The 20466-nt window shown below is 40.5% G+C and overlaps 2 protein-coding genes across 8 annotated transcripts; both read left to right on the plus strand.

Moving 5' to 3' along the window:
- The first annotated feature begins 393 nt into the window (after nt 1-393).
- On the plus strand, nt 394-12280 carry LOC133476556 (equilibrative nucleoside transporter 2-like). 7 transcript variants are annotated; one of them, XM_061770114.1, is made up of 13 exons: nt 413-704; nt 1552-1590; nt 1703-1784; nt 3134-3261; nt 3353-3492; nt 4152-4286; nt 4364-4461; nt 5428-5688; nt 6674-6782; nt 9070-9155; nt 9903-10102; nt 10955-11105; nt 12081-12280. In XM_061770114.1, exons 2-12 carry the CDS (start codon nt 1553-1555, stop codon nt 11064-11066), a joined length of 1389 nt encoding a protein of 462 aa, XP_061626098.1. In that variant the 5' UTR covers nt 413-704; nt 1552; the 3' UTR covers nt 11067-11105; nt 12081-12280. The 7 variants fall into 7 exon arrangements, with proteins under 7 accessions (XP_061626094.1, XP_061626100.1, XP_061626099.1 ...); XM_061770116.1 differs by lacking the exon at nt 9070-9155 and having other exon boundaries at nt 396-704; XM_061770115.1 differs by lacking the exon at nt 9070-9155 and having other exon boundaries at nt 397-704; nt 3353-3519; nt 5428-5509; nt 5585-5688; nt 10955-12280.
- A 1699-nt stretch (nt 12281-13979) lies between these two features.
- LOC133476558 (galectin-related protein-like) lies at nt 13980-20436 on the plus strand. The gene is made up of 5 exons (XM_061770118.1): nt 13980-14088; nt 15995-16069; nt 16206-16294; nt 17291-17483; nt 18026-20436. The coding sequence occupies exons 1-5, from the start codon at nt 13987-13989 to the stop codon at nt 18167-18169; spliced, it is 603 nt and encodes a 200-aa protein (XP_061626102.1). The 5' UTR covers nt 13980-13986; the 3' UTR covers nt 18170-20436.
- The last annotated feature ends 30 nt before the right edge of the window (nt 20437-20466 follow it).

A 20466-nucleotide genomic window follows, 5' to 3' on the forward strand; every position in this document is an offset into this window, starting at 1 on the left:
TTTTGGTAATTAATATTTATATATTCATATATTATATGTGCCCACTCAACTCAGCTGAACGGCAAGACAGTATAAACTAAGCTAGGAGGGGCAAGGGAGTAACCTTTCACAGGTAAAAATATTTTAGGGGTACTTATTTCATATGTTCTGTGTTGATGGCACACGCTTTGGTGTTGACAAAAAAAGTAAATATGTTGAGAAGTGAGCAAATTTCGACTCAATTTCAATGCCCATGCGTTGCTTTTAATGGGAACGTCGCCCCTGCCAACATGGCCGCCATGTCGGCACGTCAATTAGCCACGCTTCTAACTTACGAGCCTTCCATTCATTACTGTTGCGACACACCTGTCATGACAAAGAGCAACACCGCAAGAAGAAAAGAAAAACAAAGAAAAATAGCACCAGTTGTCGTAGACCGCCGTACAGTTGCAAAAAAAAAAAAAAAGTGTTACGTGCCTAGGCTCCGTACTACGCTACTATAGCGCATGAATGTTCACTGTTGTTTTTTTTTTTTAATGGGAGGGACATATGGTTTTTCCCTCCCTTCATTTACCGGCCGAAAAAAAAAAACCGGCAGCGCGCGCGCTCGCTTGACTCAACTTTCAAACTATCGCACATGCAGCGTTAAATTATCCACTGAAACCCGAAACTGTGTCAGACTGTCAGTCTTCTGAGTGGGGATAAATAGCTGAACGACAACGCAGGCGAGTTTTGCCTAATTTGATTTCTTTTCGTTCATTTTTTTTTTTTACTTCAATTGCTGTTACTTTTCTTCACTTGATTCACGAAAGAGCCACATTCTGGAACTTTGCTTCCCAAACTTTTAGAACGCTAAATTATCACCAAGCTGCTTTTTGTTTTTAATTATTTTTTTTTTTCTGACGTTCACGTCTGGACGCAACCTCGTGGATGACGTAACGCGGAAGTAGAGGAGCAACTCTTGGCGCCATGTGGTGGTGGTGACGTCATTTACAAAATGAACCCAAGTGACTCATCTTACCGTTTCTAATTAATCTCATTATCTTTCTTGCAAAGTTTTATATTCAGAAATGTCGATTAGGGTAATTAAACGCTATTTGCTGTCTTTATGAAAGAACTGGAACTGAATTCAATGTCAATATCTGCTGCTAAAACCAAGAAAGCCACCAAAACCTTGAGATTCTGCTCCCATTTCAGTCTCTTTAATCTTATTTGATATTGATATATCTGGCATGATTCTCTTTTGTTTATTTGTCATTTTTATTTAATGTTTATGTGATGTTTGTCCATTTTGCATGGACTACTGAAATTGGTAAATAAAGGGGGGGAGAAAACCTGCACCAAAGTCAGGCGAGTGTACCACTGCACCATCAGTGACTATTATTATCATTATTATAGGAATCTTACAGTTTTTTTAGTTTTACTATTTTTATTATTATTGTATTTGTTTTAGTTGTTTAAATGTATGAGCTATAGTTCATTATTGATTACATATTATTCACTAATCAGTTGCTGGTTATGTGTTAATTTGTATGATTGTCGTTATTGTAACACTGACATATTATGTGACAGGATGCCGGAAGAGAAGAAAGCGAGCGCTCCCGCTGATCGGTAACTGTATTTGTGTGTCTGCGTGCGTGCGTGTGTATATATATAAACATAATGTATTTTTACAAACTGGAATAAGCAATGTGTTTTCGGGAATATCCCGCTTCTTCTGCAGCGGTAACATGGTCGCCGCTATCATCTTCATGCTGGGCCTGGGGACGCTGCTTCCCTGGAACTTCTTCATTACGGCCTCCCAGGTGACCACCACAAAAACCTCTGTATCTCATTGTGTTGCCATGACAACAAGGCCCATGTATAGGGATGTCCTGGTAAAACTTTTTCAGTTCTGATACGATACCGGTATTGCAACCTTGAGTATGGGCCGATACCAATATTGATTCGATATGATATCAGCACTAATCATAAATACTTTTGCTTATTTTGTAGTATGAAATGTTAGAAATGGCTTCAATCTTGTGCTATTACTCAAACAGCGAACCGACACAATAAGTATAAGGAAAAACTAGCCCTTTTATTATTAACCAATAACTTTAACCTTGAACATAAATAATGTTAAATATAACTTAAGCAAATAATCAGAAAATAAATTAATAACAAGTAAAATTATATAGTATTAAAATAATAGAAACAAAAACCAAGAAATATAAATAAATAAAGTCATGCCTGAAAACATTGGCACCAAAGGGGTGCCAATGTTTTTAGCCATGACTGTTGTCTATTGTATATTATGTATGTGTGTGTGTGTGTGTGTGTGTGTGTATATATATATATATATATATAAATTTAAATCTGTCTCAATATTCTGGCATTTATCAAATAGAAATAATTTGGATATTCCTAACTGAACTCAAACAGGAATGTCTGCCTTCTTGCTGTGTCCGACTTGGCCTCTTCGGGCAGTGTGGTGCATGCGTGGAGCTACACACTTACATTTAGCGACAAAAAAACTACAAGAAAGTCACGATAGCGCTCTGTTGATTCGGAAGAATTAGGAGAATGATATGCCCGAGCATATTGTTATACTACCTACTATGGCGTTTTTGTCTGAATTTTCATTATTTGAAGGTAAATGGCTCCCGTAATCTAATGCAATGTTAGCCTGTTTTCCAATAGGGTTTTCCAATACGTGTTAGCATTAAGCTGGCAATGTCTCTGAAACGAAGTGTGCCTTGTATTAAAATCTAAAATGTGTATAGTTCTTTTTGGTGTGTGTATAGTTTTACAATAAACTCCAACTGGGGTCTCATTGAACATTTGAAAGCACGCTCAGGACAACATGTCACACACCTGCTGCAAGCCACATAAGGTGCGTTCAGGGGGCTTTTACATTGAGGAACTTGCATACACAACCCGCGCTTCGGCACATTGTTTTTCTTCGATGGTGAGAAGCCAAAATCGAGATCACGATTACGTTTCGATTATTGGTCCAGTCCTAGCATAACAGCAATCGTTTAAGTCCACTATGTTGCCATGACAACATATCTCTTGACTCGAATTGTTACCAAAACAACATAACCCTTGTAGCTCACTGTGCTGTCATGTCAACAGATGTTTGTAGCGTGTTAATTGTTGTTGCTGTTGCCAGTATTTCAACCAGCGCCTGAAGACGTCAGGGGAGACGGTCAAAGAGTACAACTACGACAGCTGGATGGTGTTGCTTTCCCAGCTGCCCTTGCTGCTCTTCACGCTGCTCAACTCCTTCTTCTACCAATGGTGAGCGAGCATCAGCACAGTAGCACCCGGCCACACAACGTCTCCGACTACTCAAAGTACACCAAGTTTGTGTGTGCGTGCGTGCGCTCAGGGTTTGGGAAGGGGTGCGCGTGGCCACAAGCCTGGTGGCCATCTTGCTGCTTTTCTCGCTGACGGCCGCCCTGGTGGAGGTTCACATGACACCTGACACCTTCTTCTCTGTCACCATGGCGACCATCTGGTTCATCAACAGTCAGTCAAGCACACACAACAAATATGGTGCAACACCGTAACTAGCGCTGTCGCTAACACGTGTGTGTGTGTGTGTGTGTGTTTTTCCATGTGGTTTTTGTGTCTTTGTGTTGGTGTGTGTATACGTCCTGTGTTTTTGTGTGTGTGTGTGTGTGTCTTTTCTGTCTGTGGGTGTAAGCGTTGTCTGTGTGTTTTCTTTTTGTGTCTGTCTGTATTCTTGTTTCCCCCCCTGTGTTTGTTTGTGTGTTTTTCCATCTGTATTTTGTTTTTTTTTTTGTGTGCGTGTATTTGTTGTCTTGTTTCTTTTTTGTGTTTGTGTCTGTTTTCTGTCTTTTCTGTCTGTGTGTGTTTTCCATGTGCGAATGTGTGTGTGTTTTCCTCTGGTTGTGTTTTTTTTGTGTATGTGTTTTTCCTCTTTCTGCGGCTTTTGTGTATGAGTTGTGTGTTTTTCTTTTTTTTCTGTGTGCATTTATGTTGTTTATTTGTTCTGCTTTTTGTGTGTCTGTTTTCTGTATCTTTTCTGTGTGTGTGGGTGTGTTGTCTGTGTGTGTGTGTGTTTTTCTGTCTAACTGTGTGTGTGTGTGTGTGTGTGTCTCTCTTCTGTGCCTGTGTGTTTTTTTTTGTTATGTTTTCTGTGTGTGCGCACATGTGTGCATCAGTGTTCAGCGCGGTGTTGCAGGGCAGCCTGTTCGGGGCAGTGGGCCTGCTGCCGGCTCGCTACAGCACGCTGTTCATGACGGGCCAGGGCCTGGCAGGGATCTTCGCCGCTGTCGCCATGCTCTGCTCCGTCTTGGGTGAGGACCGCAAACGTTGGCAACTTTGCAACGCGAAACAGATGTGACTCACTCGGTTGTGTGTGCATGTGTGTCAGGTAACGCGGACACTAAGTCTGCAGCGTTGGGCTACTTCATCACGCCGTGCGTGGCCACGCTGGGAACGCTGACGTGCTACATGATACTGCCTCACCTGGTCAGTAAATTTTAAACTCTACTTTCATATATTTCCATTTATTTAGCTTTATTTCTACATTTCCAACTTTATTCTTTCTTTTCTTTTTCTCTCCCCATTTACTCTATATTCTTGATTTATTATTCATTTAGTCACTATTCATATCAGTTTCCAAAAATTATAAATATTTGTATTATTAATGTATTCAACTGTGATACAAATCTAAACAATGTTATTTTGTCATAATTTTGATTGAAAAATGAATGGACAGGAATATTTAAACTCGATAAATTTATTAAAACTTTCTTTCAAGTAGATCAATAATAGATAAGTATTTGATTATTGAATTGTCAAAAATATTAAATACTTAAATTAACATTTTAAATTATTAAACTGCTTGTTGCTATATATATATATATGTATATATATATATCAATAATGAATTATTTTATTACTAATTACAGTACAATTTAAATATTCAATTACGACAACAAACAATTTTTGATTCAAAATCTTAAAATATGTCAATTGATTTGATTTATTAACTTTTGAATATATTGAACAATAAAATGAAAATATTTAACATCAACAACAAACAACTTCTGCGATTGGCTGGCGACCAGTTCAGGGTGTACCCCGCCTCTCGCTCGTAGATGGCTGGAATAGGCTGCAGCACGCCCGTGATCCGCGTGAGGAGAAGCGGTACAGAAAATGGATGGATGGATAATTAATACATTTATAATTAGATTATGATGAACGTATTAGAAAAGTCATGCATTCCTTATTATATTTATTAATCAAATAAAATAAAAAAACTCAAAATGACATTTCAATTTTATAAAACTGATAAAGAATATGAATAATTTATTTGATATTTATGGCTATAATCTTAAAATGAATTAAGATATTTTGAAAATATTGTGATTAAAAATGACTGATGTGTTGTGTACTTTTTTGTGTCTGAATTGCTGGTGACTATGAGTGCAGGAATTCGCTCGCTTCTACCTGAGGCGGCGTTCGAACGACGTCGACGAGGAGGCGAAGATGAAAGAACTCCTTCCGAGTGCAGGTTGGTGCGTGAAAAGCGTACAATTTGCCGTCAATCTTAACGTCCTGTCGATCATCCCTCGACGTTCTTTGGCAGACGGACACGTCGTGAGCAGCAAAGACGGAAAACATTTGGAGGCCGACAGGAGGTTGATGGGCGAGCCTTTGGAGCGGTCGTCCGTTTTGCTCGTCTTCAAGAAGGTCAGCGCCACTTCCACATCAAAAACTCATGCAAGAGAAGACAATTACTGCATATAATGGACGCATATATACGAATATGTACAGTGGAACCTCAATTTAACGGAATTTAAGGGGAGTGAGATGTCGTCCGTTGACTCAGATTGTCCGTTAAATTGAAGCACTATTTTGTGAACACCCAGTACGGTTGCCAGCCAATCGCAGGGCACATAGAAACAAACAACCATTTACACTCACAGTCATGCCTACGGGCAATTTAGAGTCTCCAATTAATGCATGTTTTTGGGATGTGGGAGGAAACCGGAGTGCCCGGAGAAAACCCACGCAGGCACGGGCAGAACATGCAAACTCCACACAGGCGGGACCGGGGATTGAACCCCGCACCTCAGAACTGTGAGGCTGACGCTCTAACCAGTCGCCCACCGTGCCGCCTATCGTAGTTATGGTTTCCCTCGGAGGGCCGTCATGAGCGTGAACACATATACAGTAAATGTACAATTGCCTCATGTTATTACATATACACAAAACAATCGATGAATAGCTATATTTGAAACCAGAAGCCAATAAAAAGTTACATTAATTCAGTTTATTTTGAAATGGGGATTGGTAACAAAAATGGATGGATGGAATGCAACACTGCTGCCACGTAGGCACGGGCATGTCTGTTGGTTGACTCTAGTCATACTGTGTCTGTGTCCCAGTCTCTGCTTGTTGTGCCAGTGCACCAGTAAACAACAGCAACCAATTCTGGAACTAACAGACTTTGTCAATGCCGGTTTAAGTCACAACTAGAAACAATTTTCGGACACATGTACTGTCAAGACGGTCCGTTACTTCTGATATCCGTTAAACTGTAAAAGGGCAAGTGCTTGGGCACCTCTTGGGGGTCTATGTGTGCACGCCCATATAGGAAAAAAAGCTCAATGATGATGATTTGTGCTGCTTTTGACCTGCAAGTGTGTGTGTTCATGTGTGTGCGCGCGTGCAGATCTGGCCCATGGCGTTGTGCATCACATGCGTGTTTGCCGTCACGCTGTCAGTGTTTCCCGTGGTGACGGTGCGTGTGGAGACCGTCTACAAAAAGCACACCGACTGGGGTGAGCCGCCGCCATCTTTGTTAGCACACCACTGCTGCACCGCTAAATCATTTGAATCAGTGATTATTTGCTATCATTTAATGTGCGCATACCTAGGTGTGCCAATAAAACATTTCTGAACCAATTAGTGTACTCAGTTAGTGTACTTCTTAGCTTTGGGCCAATTAAAGGTTCAGATATGACTGACATAAGTGGTGCCTTTGAGAGTCCCCATTTTGCAAAAAAAAAAAATTTCAATTGAATTCGTTGTACAGGGGTGCCTTGCGATACGAGTGACCTGACTTACGAGCTTTTCGAGATACTAGCCGTCATTCAGCTAATTTTTTGCTTTGACATGCGAGCGTAAGCCTGAGATGCAAGTACTGTTTAGTGGCAGTGGACTCAACTCACCTCACAACAAGCAGCAGTTTGGTAGATAGGGAACAATTCTTCAAAAACGAGGCTCAACCTGTTTAATGCCACTCCCAGGTAAAGTTTACTTGAAAATCAACAGAAAACAAAGAGAAATATACTTTGTGTATTTTCAAACCAAACAACGTTGCCTTAAGAACGATCCACTAGCTTAATGCTAAAATATAATGAAAAACGCCATCGAGATGCTAACAGTCAGCATCACTCGTCGCGGTTTTAAAACCCTAAAAGCAACACATGTTTGAACACTAATAGTGGAGCAACACATATAGGCTGATACTATAACAACACTCACAGTCACATTCTTTATCCTCTGCAAAGAACAACCACTATTACAGTATCTTACCGGGTCACAATAGTCTCTACTCTTCATTTGTGTCTGCATAACTGTATTATACTGCTTCCCGCACAATGAAATTAATGGCAGCATAAAATCATGATGCACAAACCTTTTTCAATTTAATTATATTATTATTATATTAATAATATTATTTTAGTACAATATTATAGTGTGCTATAAAAAACAAACAATTTTGAGGTTTTTTTTTTTTTTTTTTTTTTTGGGGTGTGTACTGTTTAACATATATATTCAACATTTCTGAAATGTTTTGATATCAATTGATATTTCCAGATGGCAGAGTGGATATGTCAAGCTCGACAACATCCAAGTCCACACATAATATGATGGAAATGACCAAACATAAGTGTAAATATTTATTCTGCAACTAGCCCCTGTTTCTGAACAAAGACAAAATGGTGGTCGTACTATCACTGAAAAGATTGGGGGGTTTCTTAAAGGAGCCATCCATCCATCCATTTTCTGAGCCGCTTGTCCTCACAAGCCGTTACCTCATAATGACAGGGTGGACACATGCCAGAATGTTCAATGTTATTATGAAGGAATAATATACATGATAACATGTTGTGGAAAGTAAAACCATGTTAAAAAATGGATATAGTATCATTTATGCAGGCATATAGTTAGCAGAGCAGTTTGTGGCACATGGCAAAATTACTTCAAATCAAAAATCTTATCAAAAGAAGGAAGAACATTTTAAGGGACTTCTCATTGTCCTGGTACGTAGACATGTCTCATAAAATCCCTGAGTTGAATTATTCTGCTACATTTTTATGATGACTGAATGATTCTGATGAGCACACCAAAATGCACTCCAGAGTCATATTGACACAACACAAAAATGTCACTTACCCAAATATGTAGTCAGTTTCTTTTAGTTTTAAAATTGCATCCTCGTAAGGCGTCCCTGGACCCCAACAATTTGAGAAACCCTGCTCCTCACACTCCCTGTCCTGTCCACGCTTTGTATTAAAGGTCCTGTATTTTACCAAACTAACCTTTTCTACTATTTGGGATGTTATATTGGCTAGAGGGTGTCTCAGTAAACATGTGCCGTATCAATTAAAATCGTCCACGCATTCCTGAGTTCCAGACGTTTTTCTGCCAAGAGGCCTGAAATCAGGTCATTTGAATTACTCGAGTTGATGTATGTCACTAGCGAAGATCTCCGCCTACCTCTCCGCTCCCGAGCCAGCGCTGTCAACATAACAAACACGTGTGCTCTCACAACTGGGTCTTCTAACACGGAGGCAACCAATCAGAGGAAAGGGAGTGGTCTTAGCCAAATATGGACAAGGTGGATCTAAAAACTGGGTGAAACAGAAGTAGCTGTAGCTGTCAGAGTGGTCTTCTCCGGACACTTGTATGACAAAACCAAAGTGTTTTTTAAAATGAAATTGACACTTTTGTACTAAGTCAATGTTAGAGACTCACTCTATGGAGGTCTAAATAGCCAAAATATGGGACCTTTAAAAATGATATTTAATAAGTGTTCTTTTTTTGTTTATTTTTTATCAGACAAAGTGTTCACATGCGTTTGCTGCTTCGTGGTATTTAATGCCATGGACCTGGTGGGCCGTGGCACCCCCTCCATAGCACAGTGGGTCAGTCTGAAACACACACATACACACACATGCACACTGGCCACTTCATTAGGTTCGGGAATCGTTTTAACATTTGATGTTTATTAGGTGTTTCTAATATTTTGATTAGCTATTATATCCAGGATGCAGTCCTTCAAAATTGTTTTTACGATTGCGACCCGTGACGTCATATTGATGCTGTACTTCTATTGGCTCAAACTAATGTTTCAACCATTTCTTTTCTGTGTAAATCACTGGTGCAGAAACTAGGGCCCAACCTTTTCAAATCAGCTAAAACTGGCTGACATTTTTTTTTTTCCACTCACATGAAGACATTACAACATGAGCCAAAGATAATGACATTCAAACAAACAGGGTTGGCACTGGGTTATGAAACCTGTTAGCTAATGTGGCTAAACAGTACAGTATAAAAAATTCCTAGCCACACTTGTGTGTAATTAGCCACAACATCATGTGTGTTCATATCTTTGTTGCTGTTGTTTTGTTCATTATATATTTCTTCAATTAATTGGTTATTGGAATTGTATTCTGCCAAATATTGGAATCGGCATTGGCCTAAGAAAATCCATATCAGTCAGGCCCTAGTAGAAACACACTCATGCTTGCCGCTTCAATAGGTATATCAATAATCATATAAAAAATATTATATTTGTGTTTATAATATTCAGTTTTGCTTACTTAGATGTATTTCAAAATATTAGGGACAACCGTGAATATGATTGAAGATGTATGATTGTGTGTTCGCAGCCGTCCAAGGACAGCTGTGTGTTCCCGTGCGCCGTTGTGTCGCGTGTGCTCTTTATTCCATTGCTGATGATGTGCAACATTCCTGGTTCGAAGCTGAGCGTCTTCCTGTTTCACCACGACGGCGCCTTCGCCGCCATCATGGCGCTCTTCGCCTTCTCCAACGGGTACCTGGCCAGCCTCTGCATGGCCTACGCGCCGCAGTGAGTCCCACGCCACGCTTACACTTACTTTTCTCTTGTGTCTTCATCTTACATCTACAAACATAAACTCTCCTATGTATGAATAATATAGAACCAACCAACAAGGTAAAAACGAAATACGAGCAGCATTGTAGACCAATTGTATGTAGGTAAATTTGGTGCAAAAGTAGTTGTAGAAATTGGCCGAGAGGAGTCACAAGTCTTGCTGATTAGTTCACAAGACACAACAACATGTAACAAATGTCGCTGCAACACAGGAATATTTCGACCCATCAAAAGAGCTTTTTTTAACTTCTCAAACCTCAACCTCATTGGTTCACGAGGAGGCGGTCAAAGTGAAAGTGCATGCGCGTGCGTGTGTGTGTGGCACGCAGAGGGTTAACAACTCACGTGGTGCCGACCCTGGTGAGCGGTGTTCCGATGAACCAATGAGGTTAAGGTTTGAGAAGTCAAATGCGCTCTTTTGATTGGTCCCACTGGTCGTGTGCTGCACCCAGCGCCCACGCACAAGTACGAGTCATTTCGCCACCACGTTATTCGTTGGGGGACAGGGACTGAACCCTGCTGTGAAAGTCTGCATATGCATATTCATATGCACAATATGTACGTATGCATAATAGTTGTATTGCACATTGAAACTTGTAAGAAATTAAACATCATATAGACTCATTTTAAAAATGAGTGCAAATTGAGAGGTTGAAATATGGATAATAACACTGTATTGTAGGTATGTTAATATGTGCAATCTTGATTGGACAGTATGTAATATTTACAAGACGATCTCCGCAGTGGAGCGAAGTTCCAGTGCAATATGTAAACGTTGTTGACGTTGTAACTGTTGTTGTCCGTCAGGCTTGTGGGCCAGCGAGACTGCGAGACGGCCGGCTCGCTCATGACCTTCTTCCTGGTTCTGGGTTTGGCGCTTGGTGCTGCGCTATCTTTCCTGCTGGGAAAGCTGCTCTAGTCGTAAACAACACGCACGCAGGCAACCAAATACGACTGGGCAAGTTGTTCAACCATTTAAAAAGCATCTTACCAAGAATAGGTGTCCTTTTTCCAGTCAAAGGTTCTGATTACACTTGAAATAAGACTCATCATGTAAAAGTACAGTGGTGCCTAGAAAAAGGAGTGACCTGGGTTTTATAGATACAATTGGTCGATTGGCCGAGTTTTTGGTTTCACTTGCATACATGCAGATCAGTCGCCTTTCGACGAAATTCACCGTTTTGAACTCAGAATAGGCCATAAACGTGAATCGTAAACAGCCGACGAGTTTTTCCTTGGAGCTTTCATGTATTGTAGTATTTGTGGATATTTCAGCGCATTTATAACTTGAGAAAATGCCGTACAGTAAATTGGAAATGTTTTTTATTTTTTTATTGTGTGTGCTATTTACTCAGTACTTGAGTTATTATTTCGCTGTGTACTTTTTACTCAAGTATCTTTGGGGAGGACTACGTTTTACTTGTGTCACATGATTGTCAAGTAACAGTACTCTCACTTGAGTACAATATTTGGCTACTCTGCCCACCTCTGGAGCGGACATCCTCTATTGCTACTCTTACGTTTAAGCAACATTTTTGCTCATCAGAACAGCCCGTGTCGTATTTGCTGCACTGGTCTTTTGTATTTTCGCATTGAGGTGGCACTGGTTGTGGTCCCAGCGGAACCGCGAAGCACACGTAGCATCGGCGACAAAAGCTGATCCGCTCGTACATCTTGTATTAATTAGGAAACGCGCCAACAATTAACTAATTAGTTCACGGATGTTCATGTTAAATGTATTAAGCGACGGAGCGATGTTAGGGATTATGTCACAACACAGAGTAAACGAAATTCAAATTAAGAAGTGGCCAGTAAAAACAGAAACATATTGTACTTAATATTTTCCTGGAGGATGCAATTGGGATTAGCCTTTGAAGTTGTTAATAGTGAAAAATAAAGTGAAACAGACTGATTTTAGTCAATTCTTTTCCAGAATGAGATTGCTTAAAGAGGAGGATGCTATTCCTGTGGCACAGCTTGAAGCAGGCATCAGGTGCAGGTGGAGATGGGCCTGGCTCAAGTTGGAGGCCAAAACAAAAAAGCAAAGAAATGAGGCAAATTTAATTTGAATCTTAAATTTGTGCATCAACGTGCACTTCAGCGGTGTAAATAAATGCTTTTCTGCATGAAGAACATTTGTTGATTTTTTTTCCTTATTGTACAGTCTTTCAGATTGCTTAATTTATGTTCAAATAAAAAATAATCTCTGCGGGGGCCCGGGGGATCCCCCCAGAACCCTCCCAACAATGTTTTTTCTTTTTTTTTTTTGGTCACCTTTTCCATGCCTTTGGTGTTTGTATGTCTGCAGTATACAGTACACAAGTATATACAGTAAATGAACAAGTCATTTAAATAGAGAGATTGCTCCATCTCGTGATCGGATCGGTGATCGGTTATCGTTTTTTTAAACGTGGTGATGATTTTTTTGAAATATTCTGTATATGGTATATAAACATGCACTTAAATAATTCATTGACATCTTGTCCCACAAGGCAAATATATTTAGAATGAAGTCAAATATTGTCATTAAATTACATGTTTTTATAGCTTTTACATGTTAATTCCAAAATGCATTTGATGTCTCGCTTTGTATGTGTATTTCGAATATTTTAAATCTTTTATGTGCTACGACTCTGTTTTTACCAAATTACATCACTTTACTTTCAGAAAGTAGTAATAATGTGGTAACCGTAAAATGAGTCACACTTTCAGGTTCAGTTTTACGGAAGGAAAATTTATCAACATCAAACTGTGAAATACAGATGTTAGTTGGATCTTCCCACCATCCATTTTCTTCCGCTTATCCTAGGTCAGGTCATCCGGGAGGATCTCAGAATAGACGCGCTGCTCCTCCACATTGAGAGGAGCCGGATGAGGTGGCTGGGGCATCTGATTCGGATGCCTCCCGGATGCCTCCCCGGTGAGGTGTTCCGGGGACGTCCCACTGGGAGGAGACCCCGGGGATGACCCAGGACACGCTGGAGAGACTATGTCTTTGGGCTGACCTGGGAACGTCTCGGGATCCCCCCGGAAGAGCTGGATGAAGTGGCTGGGGAGAGGGAAGTCTGGGCGTCCCTGCTAAAGCTACTGCCCACGCGACCCGACCTCGGATAAGCGGTAAAAAATGGATGGATCTATATGGAAAAAATATTTTGATTTTGTTGGTAAAATGACTCGAAAGGACTTGATATTCAAAGTGTAGGACTTGACTTGGGACTTGCCTGTCTTGACTTGGGACTTGACTCGCGACTTGAGGGCAAAGACTTGAGATTTGTAAAATAATGACTTGGTCCCACCTCCGCCCTGAAATGGTCGCCAGCCAATGGCAGGGCAGATATAAATATAATTTTAAAACTATCTGTGCGGCCTGGTACCACATGACCCGCAGCCTGGTGGTTAGGGATTAAATTTGTCATTAGGTCAACATTGTATGCTATAGTCGTTTTCCACATGCTGTACACGTATAATGCAACAAATGTTTATAATGTATTTATAGTTCATGTTTTGTTATCAGTTTTTATTTGTGTAAAGAACAAAATATGTGGTTAATTCTAAAATAATGATATATGGTTTTAATCCACTTTTTTTCAAGGAATCATCCGAGGGTCCTGTTGATGCAGTCATTTTAAATTGAGAAAATTAATCAAAATGTAATAAAAAAGTATTTTATTTTGAGAAAGTAATTGAAATAGTTACACTACTCTTACACTTTAAACAGGGTAACATGAAATTGGCAAAATGACTTTGTTTCCAAAGTCATTTTGCCAAGACTGCCTGACCGTGAAGACCTCCTCCATTCTTGAATGATGACGTCAACCCCACGCTGAGAAACAGGTGCCATGTTGGAACTCCAAGAAGCACGTGCACTTCCGGTGCGCGCGCGTGCTTCCTGGAGTTCCAACATGGCCGCTGAGCAGAGCGTAACGACGCGCGAGAGGAAGGTAAAAGTTGGAAACGCTCACCGCAACTATCTGGACAACTATATCGTAACACGTCGTTCGCGTTCGTCGCTTTGGACGACATCGACAACTTTGGCCAGGCGTCAAGTTGACGCCGTCTGGCAACGAAGGCAGTGGCACTTCCGCTATCGGTGACCCAAAATAAAAGCACATTTACCTTGCAGATTGCTCGAAATGAATGAATACTTTTGCATATGAATTGCTTCTGCTAATGACAGCAACTTTTATTTTATGAACTACTGAAATGCGCAACTTTGGTGAACACGAGCTAGTAAGTGTTGACTTTCCCTGAAGACAACGTTAGGGTTTCAAATGAGAGTTTTAAGTATACGTCACACAAGCCAGGCTGAGAGTTTTCAACAATGTTTTAGGTTTTTACGGAGGGTTTCAAGCCTAAATTACACTTTTTTAAACAGGTATTGAAGTCTCAAGTTAGGGTTTCAAGTTTGGGTTAGGTGGTCAAGACAGGGTTAGGGTTTCAAGCCTATGTTATACTTTTTTAAACAGGTATTGGAGTTTCAAGTTAGGGTTTTAAACTTGGGTTAGGTGGTCAAGATAGGGTTAGGGTTTCAAGCCCGGGTTAGATTTTCAAGACAATGTTCGGGTATTAAACAAGGGTTAAGGTGTGAAATTGGGGTTTCGAAATATGGATAGGGTTACAGGTAAGGATGGGGCTTAAGTAGGGTTTCAAACCCAAGTTACAGTTTTAATCAGGTATTTGACTTTCAAATGTTTTTATTTATTTAAATAACTGGTCATGTTTATGTTTAACTAGGTTTGAAATCCTAAATTTAAACCTCAATCCCAGTTTATGTCATGTTTTAGACTACTGCAGGATGGCACATGACCGAAGAGCCAATCACAAGTGTGGGCTTTAGAAGGAGGAAGTAACATTAAAAAAAAAAAAAATCTGAGCTTTTGTGGTGATTTTTTTTTTCAAAAGTAACTTCAATAGTGATGGAAATATCCAAAAGTAACTAATTTAATTACATTTTCTCCCATTAATGTATGATGGATTACAATTACAAAAATTCTGTTCTTAAATGATGTAATATTGTAATTAGTTACTCCCCAACACTGTCATTGGTTTTATAGGGAGCTTTTCTAGCTATGCAAAGCTGCAAATAATCAATTTATTACTAAAATTCTAAACAAATTGCTCTTCATAATGCCCTGATGAATAAAGATAATTCAGTATCAGAAGCAAAAATGGTCTGTGCCAAGCTCCAATTTGTGAACATATCACACTGATAAACCTCGAGTGACTGCTTTCAAATTTTTCAGAGTACTACAGTTTGCTCTTGTTCTGGTTCTGACTGTGGAGATGAGATTCGGGAGCTGCTCAGTGTTGGGGTGGCCCTATTCTAGAAGGTAGGGGGCAGTGGGCCACCTCAAAATCCTGAAAAATCCTAAACTATTTGCCCCTCACCTTTAATAGACTCCTGTGATGCAGCAGTTTTTACAAATATCTCTACTATATAATTTCTTGATGGACTGGTTTTAGTGTGTGTAATAAATTAAAGTTAAAGAATGCCAACGTAGCTCCATAGATTTTTCTATGGCCCTCTGGGGAAAATGTTTGGACAGCCCTGGTAGAAATAAATGATATGCATGTATTTAACTCTTGTCCGAAGACACCTAAACATATAAACACATAAAGAAAACGACATTTTAGCAAGTTTGGCTCCAAACCATCATGTCATTACTCCAAGTCATGCTCATTACCGCAGCATACACAAGAAGCCATCACGCCTGTTTTCTGGGTTTAGTCACGTGACGTTCCGCAGATCGCGCATAGTAGGGTAGAAAGTTGAAGTGTTGTCTGTGTAGTGGTCTCTGTATGGACAAGGGGAAAAAAAAAAAACACGTGCATTTTGTCTCTTCCCAGAAATGGAAAATTGATGGCGATGAGGCCAAAGCGAGCATCAGCAACAACAGTGAGCAGGACACACGGACCAACCTGGTACTGACTGAACACAAAAAAAGCAACAAAACACAAACATTCATGAATACAAGAACTGAACCAAACAATTGTGTGTGTGTGTGTGTGTGTGCGTGTGCGTGTGTGTGCGCGCGTGCCGACGCTCGCCCGAGTCCAGGCAGTTCCTTTCCGGGGTCACATCACGGGTGGGTTGCACCCGGGGAGGAAGGTGGTCATCGTGGGCGTCGTGGACTCCCATCCTGACAAGTAAAAACCATGAAATTAATACATAACCTAGAAATAACTAAATGTGGTGCAAACTAATTACATTTTTTTTTTTTTCTGTCATCGCCTCTTTCGTTGGTTTGAAGACTAAACGCTAAAAACCAACCGTTTAACTTGGAAGCTGCCCCAATGTTGGCACAGACGTATTTGATTGTTTCACCCAATTTGACTTCACTGCAGTTCCATGCGGTGTAGGCTGAGGTTTAGAGCAGGAGGGAGCACGTCAGACTTCGTGACATCGCGAAAGCCTCCTTTGTACATCCATCCATTTTCAACACCACTTATCCTGGTTAGGGTGGCGGGGCGCTGGAGACTATCCCAGCAGACATCAGGCGAAAGGCGGACTACACCCTGAACTGGTCGCCACTCAGTCACAGGGCACATATAGACACAGACAACCATTCGCACTCACATTCACACTGTCACTGAGTGGGAAGTGAACCCACGCTGCCTGCACCAAAGTCAGGCAAGTGTACCACTACACCATCAGCGACTTCTCCTTTGTACAATATAATCTTATTCCAAGTGTTGCACTGAGACGGCTGGTCTTTTTTTTTTTTTTTTTTTTTTTTTTTTTTTAAACAAAGTTGACACACTTTTGTTCGCCACCGCCGTTGGGCACTAGCACGTCTTCGTGCATGTTCTTCTTCGTTGGTTTTCGTCACTTTCTTCTTTGTGGTCAGCGGACTGTCGGCATCAAAACTGGGAACCGAAATGTTAAAATTTGAACGATTCCGGGAGAACTATAAAGTTAGTCCCGGTTCCAGTCAGTTCTCGATTCTTGATGCCCAACCCTAGGTATATCCGTATGTCTGTGGCCAAGATGTCCTTCTGAATTGAAGCAAAAAGTGAGAAAAACTGTTTAATTGTTTACATTTTATTTCATGATGTCATTACTGTATGTTTTTATTAAAAAAATAATTTAAAAAACGGTGCTATTTTTCCTCATTTCCTGTTTGTGCATTGTATTTGCACCAGGTTCTACGTGGCCTTGACGTGTGGGCGGTGTACGCAGGACGGGGAGCCCCCGCCACATGTCGCCCTGGAGATGTGCGTGTGCTTTGGGGGGGGGCAGCACCAAGTGCTGCGTCGGGCCTGCGTGGCCGGCGCATGGAGCCGCGCCGACAGCGCCGTCCCCTTCTTTCCTTTCATTCGAGGGCAACCCTTCAAGGTAGGCTTGCTGACACTCACGTATTCCTCACAGCCACTAGATGGGGCCACAGCCCTGGCTAATAGTAAAATATCCATTGGTGTCAAGGAAGTATGTTATTTCAAGTCTGGGATAGGTTTTCAAAACAGCGTTAGATTTTTAAGACAACGTTAGGGTTTAAAATTATGATTGTAAACAAAGGTTAAGGTATCAATTTAGGGTTTCTAAATAAGGTTAGGGTTTCAAAGTAGGGTTTCAAGCCAGGGTTAGGGTTTTAAACAAGGTTTGTGGTCTCAAACTAGGGTTTCAAGCCTGTGTTATGGTTTGAAATTCGGGTTTCAACTCAAAGTTACAGTTTTAAACTGGGATTGAGGTTTAAATTTAGGATTTCAAACCTAGTTTAGGTTTTCAAGTCAGGGTTAGGGTTTCAAAATAGGATTTAAACAAAGGATTTAAATTAGGGTCTCAGTAATTCTGTGATATATATATATACACACACTGTATATATTGCTTCTGTATACATGTGTGTGTGTGTTGTGCGGCGTGTGTGTGTTTGTCTCCAGATGGAAGTTCAGTGTGAGTTGGGACGCTTTCGAGTCTTTGTGGACGGGCAGAAGCTTTTTGATTTCCAACACCGAGTGGCACCACTCCACCTGGTGGACACGCTGTGGATCAAAGGCAGCATCGCCATCACCAAGCTGGGCTGAAGGCGGTGCCGCCGCTGAGGGAGGACATGGACATTGACATTGACATTGACATGGACATTGACATTGGCAATGGCTCCGGACACACCCCTGGCCATTTGATTAGGTACACCACCTCTTTAACGCGGTAAGCTACAGCTGATTTCTGTTTGGGTCATATGCTCACACCCTCGACCTTATTTTGACCTTTGTCACCATGCTAGGGGGCTACATGTTGGCCTCACAAAGGTCACCTATTTGACAATATTTCAAGGTTTGAACATACAGTGGTGCCTCGAGGTACAAGTTGAACTCCTTCTGTGACCATGCTCATATCTTGAATCATCTTTCCCCATTAAAATGAATGGAAACATTTTAAAATCATACAGTAATGATATCATTAAATAGAATGTAAAGAATTAGACGGTCACACTTTTTGCTTCAATTCAAAGGACATTGTGCTGCTCCTTCTGGTGTGAGCGCCTTGGTTACCGGGTAATGCAGACGTACGATAGACATAGAGACTCCTCATTCCTCGGTAAACCACAGTAATATTTGTCATTCTTTGCAGAGGACAAACATATATATATGCCTATGAGTATTGTGATATTATCTCACTACATTTGCTGCTTGAAGCATTATTATACTGCCACATACATAAGCTTTCACTATTTGTTAGCCCGTCTATGGCGTTTCCCAGTTTTTGTCAGGCCATGTTATTGTTTTAAATACACGTGTAATTGTCTTTGTGTGACGCAGACGCTCTAACCAGTCGTCCACCGTGCCGCCAAATGTCAAACAATGCGTCAAATTGTCATGTTAGTCATGCATGTTGTCGTGTGCTAATATGAGGATGTTGCCCTTCACTGTACCTATTAAATGATCCATACGGTTAACTATAGATATGTGCGTATACAGTCGTATAGTGCTAGATAAATACACTATTTTTAAATATTTTATTGCCTTTATAAATGTCATTCTCATTGTAAAAACAATGATGTGTGCTGTTTATGAATATTTGTAATCATGCAATTCACAACATGGCTACCTGGTGTTATTCTGTAAATAAGATCAGTCATTGATGAAAGATGATATGACTACAGTTTTCATGTACAGTATTGTTTTTTTCTTCATGCTATTGTTTCTGACCAATCAATGTTTATGCTGCTACATTGTGAGTTATGTAAAACATTTTCATTGAATAATTGCTTAATTACATGAAATAAAAAACAATTTAAATAAATTCATGATTATAATCGATTTTACATATACATTTAACAGTTTTATTTCCATCCATCCATTTGCCGTACCGCTTATCCGCACAAGGGTCGCGGGCGGGCTGGAGCCTATCCCAGCTATCTTCGGGCGAGAGGCGGGGTACACCCTGAACTGGTCGCCAGCCAATCGCATGGCACAAATAAACAAACAACCATTCCCACTCGCATTTACACCTACGGGCAATTTAGAGTCTTCAGTTAACCTACCATGCATGTTTTGGGAATGTGGGAGGAAACCAGAGTACCCGGAGAAAACCCACGCAGGCACGGGGAGCACATGCAAACTCCACACAGGCGGGGCCGGGATTTGAACCCCGGTCCTCAGAACTGTGAGGCAGATGTGCTAACCAGTCTGTCTACCGTGCCACCAACAGTTTTATTTATTTCACATATTTGGTTAATTCATTGTAATTGTACATTGAAAATACATTGAGTTCGATTTTTTTTCATTCTAAGATAAAAATATTTTACACATTTAAGTGATGTATTCGAACCAAAAAAAAAAAGGTTGATCCATTATAATGACAATGATAAATAATAAAATACATATTTTCAAATACAGATTGAGAAACGTAGTGGGTCGCTTTTTATTAATTAATTAATCTCATTAACGTATTTAATTGTTAATACAATTAATGAGCTGGCCCATCCTTCAGCTTTAAAAAAAAAACGACTACTCAGTGGGCTGCATTCAAGCTGGGAGCGCGGGCTGTCTACGTTGCAGTTACGTCACATTCATGTACGCCTTATTTACGTTCAAACCACTCAAATTCTCATGTATGTTGTATCTGTACTGTACTGTACTATTTACAGTATCATCCCTGCGCCCTCAGATTGGCCATTTGAGACTTCACTCTCTCCTCTTTCTATACTGTAACAGCTTCAAAACTCTGCACCTCCTGTATGGCAAATGTGCAGGGAGCTATGGTGTATTTTGACTGAAGAAGGAGATTTGTTAGTTTATGTGTGATTGTATTATTGTTACTGTTTTGTGTAAGGTGCTTTGTTACAGCTGCGGCAGTTGTGGACGCACTATATCAATAA

Source organism: Phyllopteryx taeniolatus, chromosome 4, assembly GCF_024500385.1.
Source record: "Phyllopteryx taeniolatus isolate TA_2022b chromosome 4, UOR_Ptae_1.2, whole genome shotgun sequence".
Lineage (NCBI taxonomy): Eukaryota > Metazoa > Chordata > Actinopteri > Syngnathiformes > Syngnathidae > Phyllopteryx > Phyllopteryx taeniolatus.

Bases quoted from the DNA above. Each gene is read 5' to 3' on its own strand.
- LOC133476556 (XM_061770110.1), top strand. From the start codon at position 1,553: ATGCCGGAAGAGAAGAAAGCGAGCGCTCCCGCTGATCG. The intron at 4,287-4,363 runs GTGAGGACCGCA...CATGTGTGTCAG, and splicing joins CATGCTCTGCTCCGTCTTGG to GTAACGCGGACACTAAGTCT. The intron at 5,689-6,673 runs GTCAGCGCCACT...GCGCGCGTGCAG, and splicing joins TTTTGCTCGTCTTCAAGAAG to ATCTGGCCCATGGCGTTGTG.
- LOC133476558 (XM_061770118.1), top strand. From the start codon at position 13,987: ATGTTGGAACTCCAAGAAGCACGTGCACTTCCGGTGCGCGCGCGTGCT. The intron at 14,089-15,994 runs GTAAAAGTTGGA...GTCTCTTCCCAG, and splicing joins TAACGACGCGCGAGAGGAAG to AAATGGAAAATTGATGGCGA. The intron at 17,484-18,025 runs GTAGGCTTGCTG...GTTTGTCTCCAG, and splicing joins TTCGAGGGCAACCCTTCAAG to ATGGAAGTTCAGTGTGAGTT.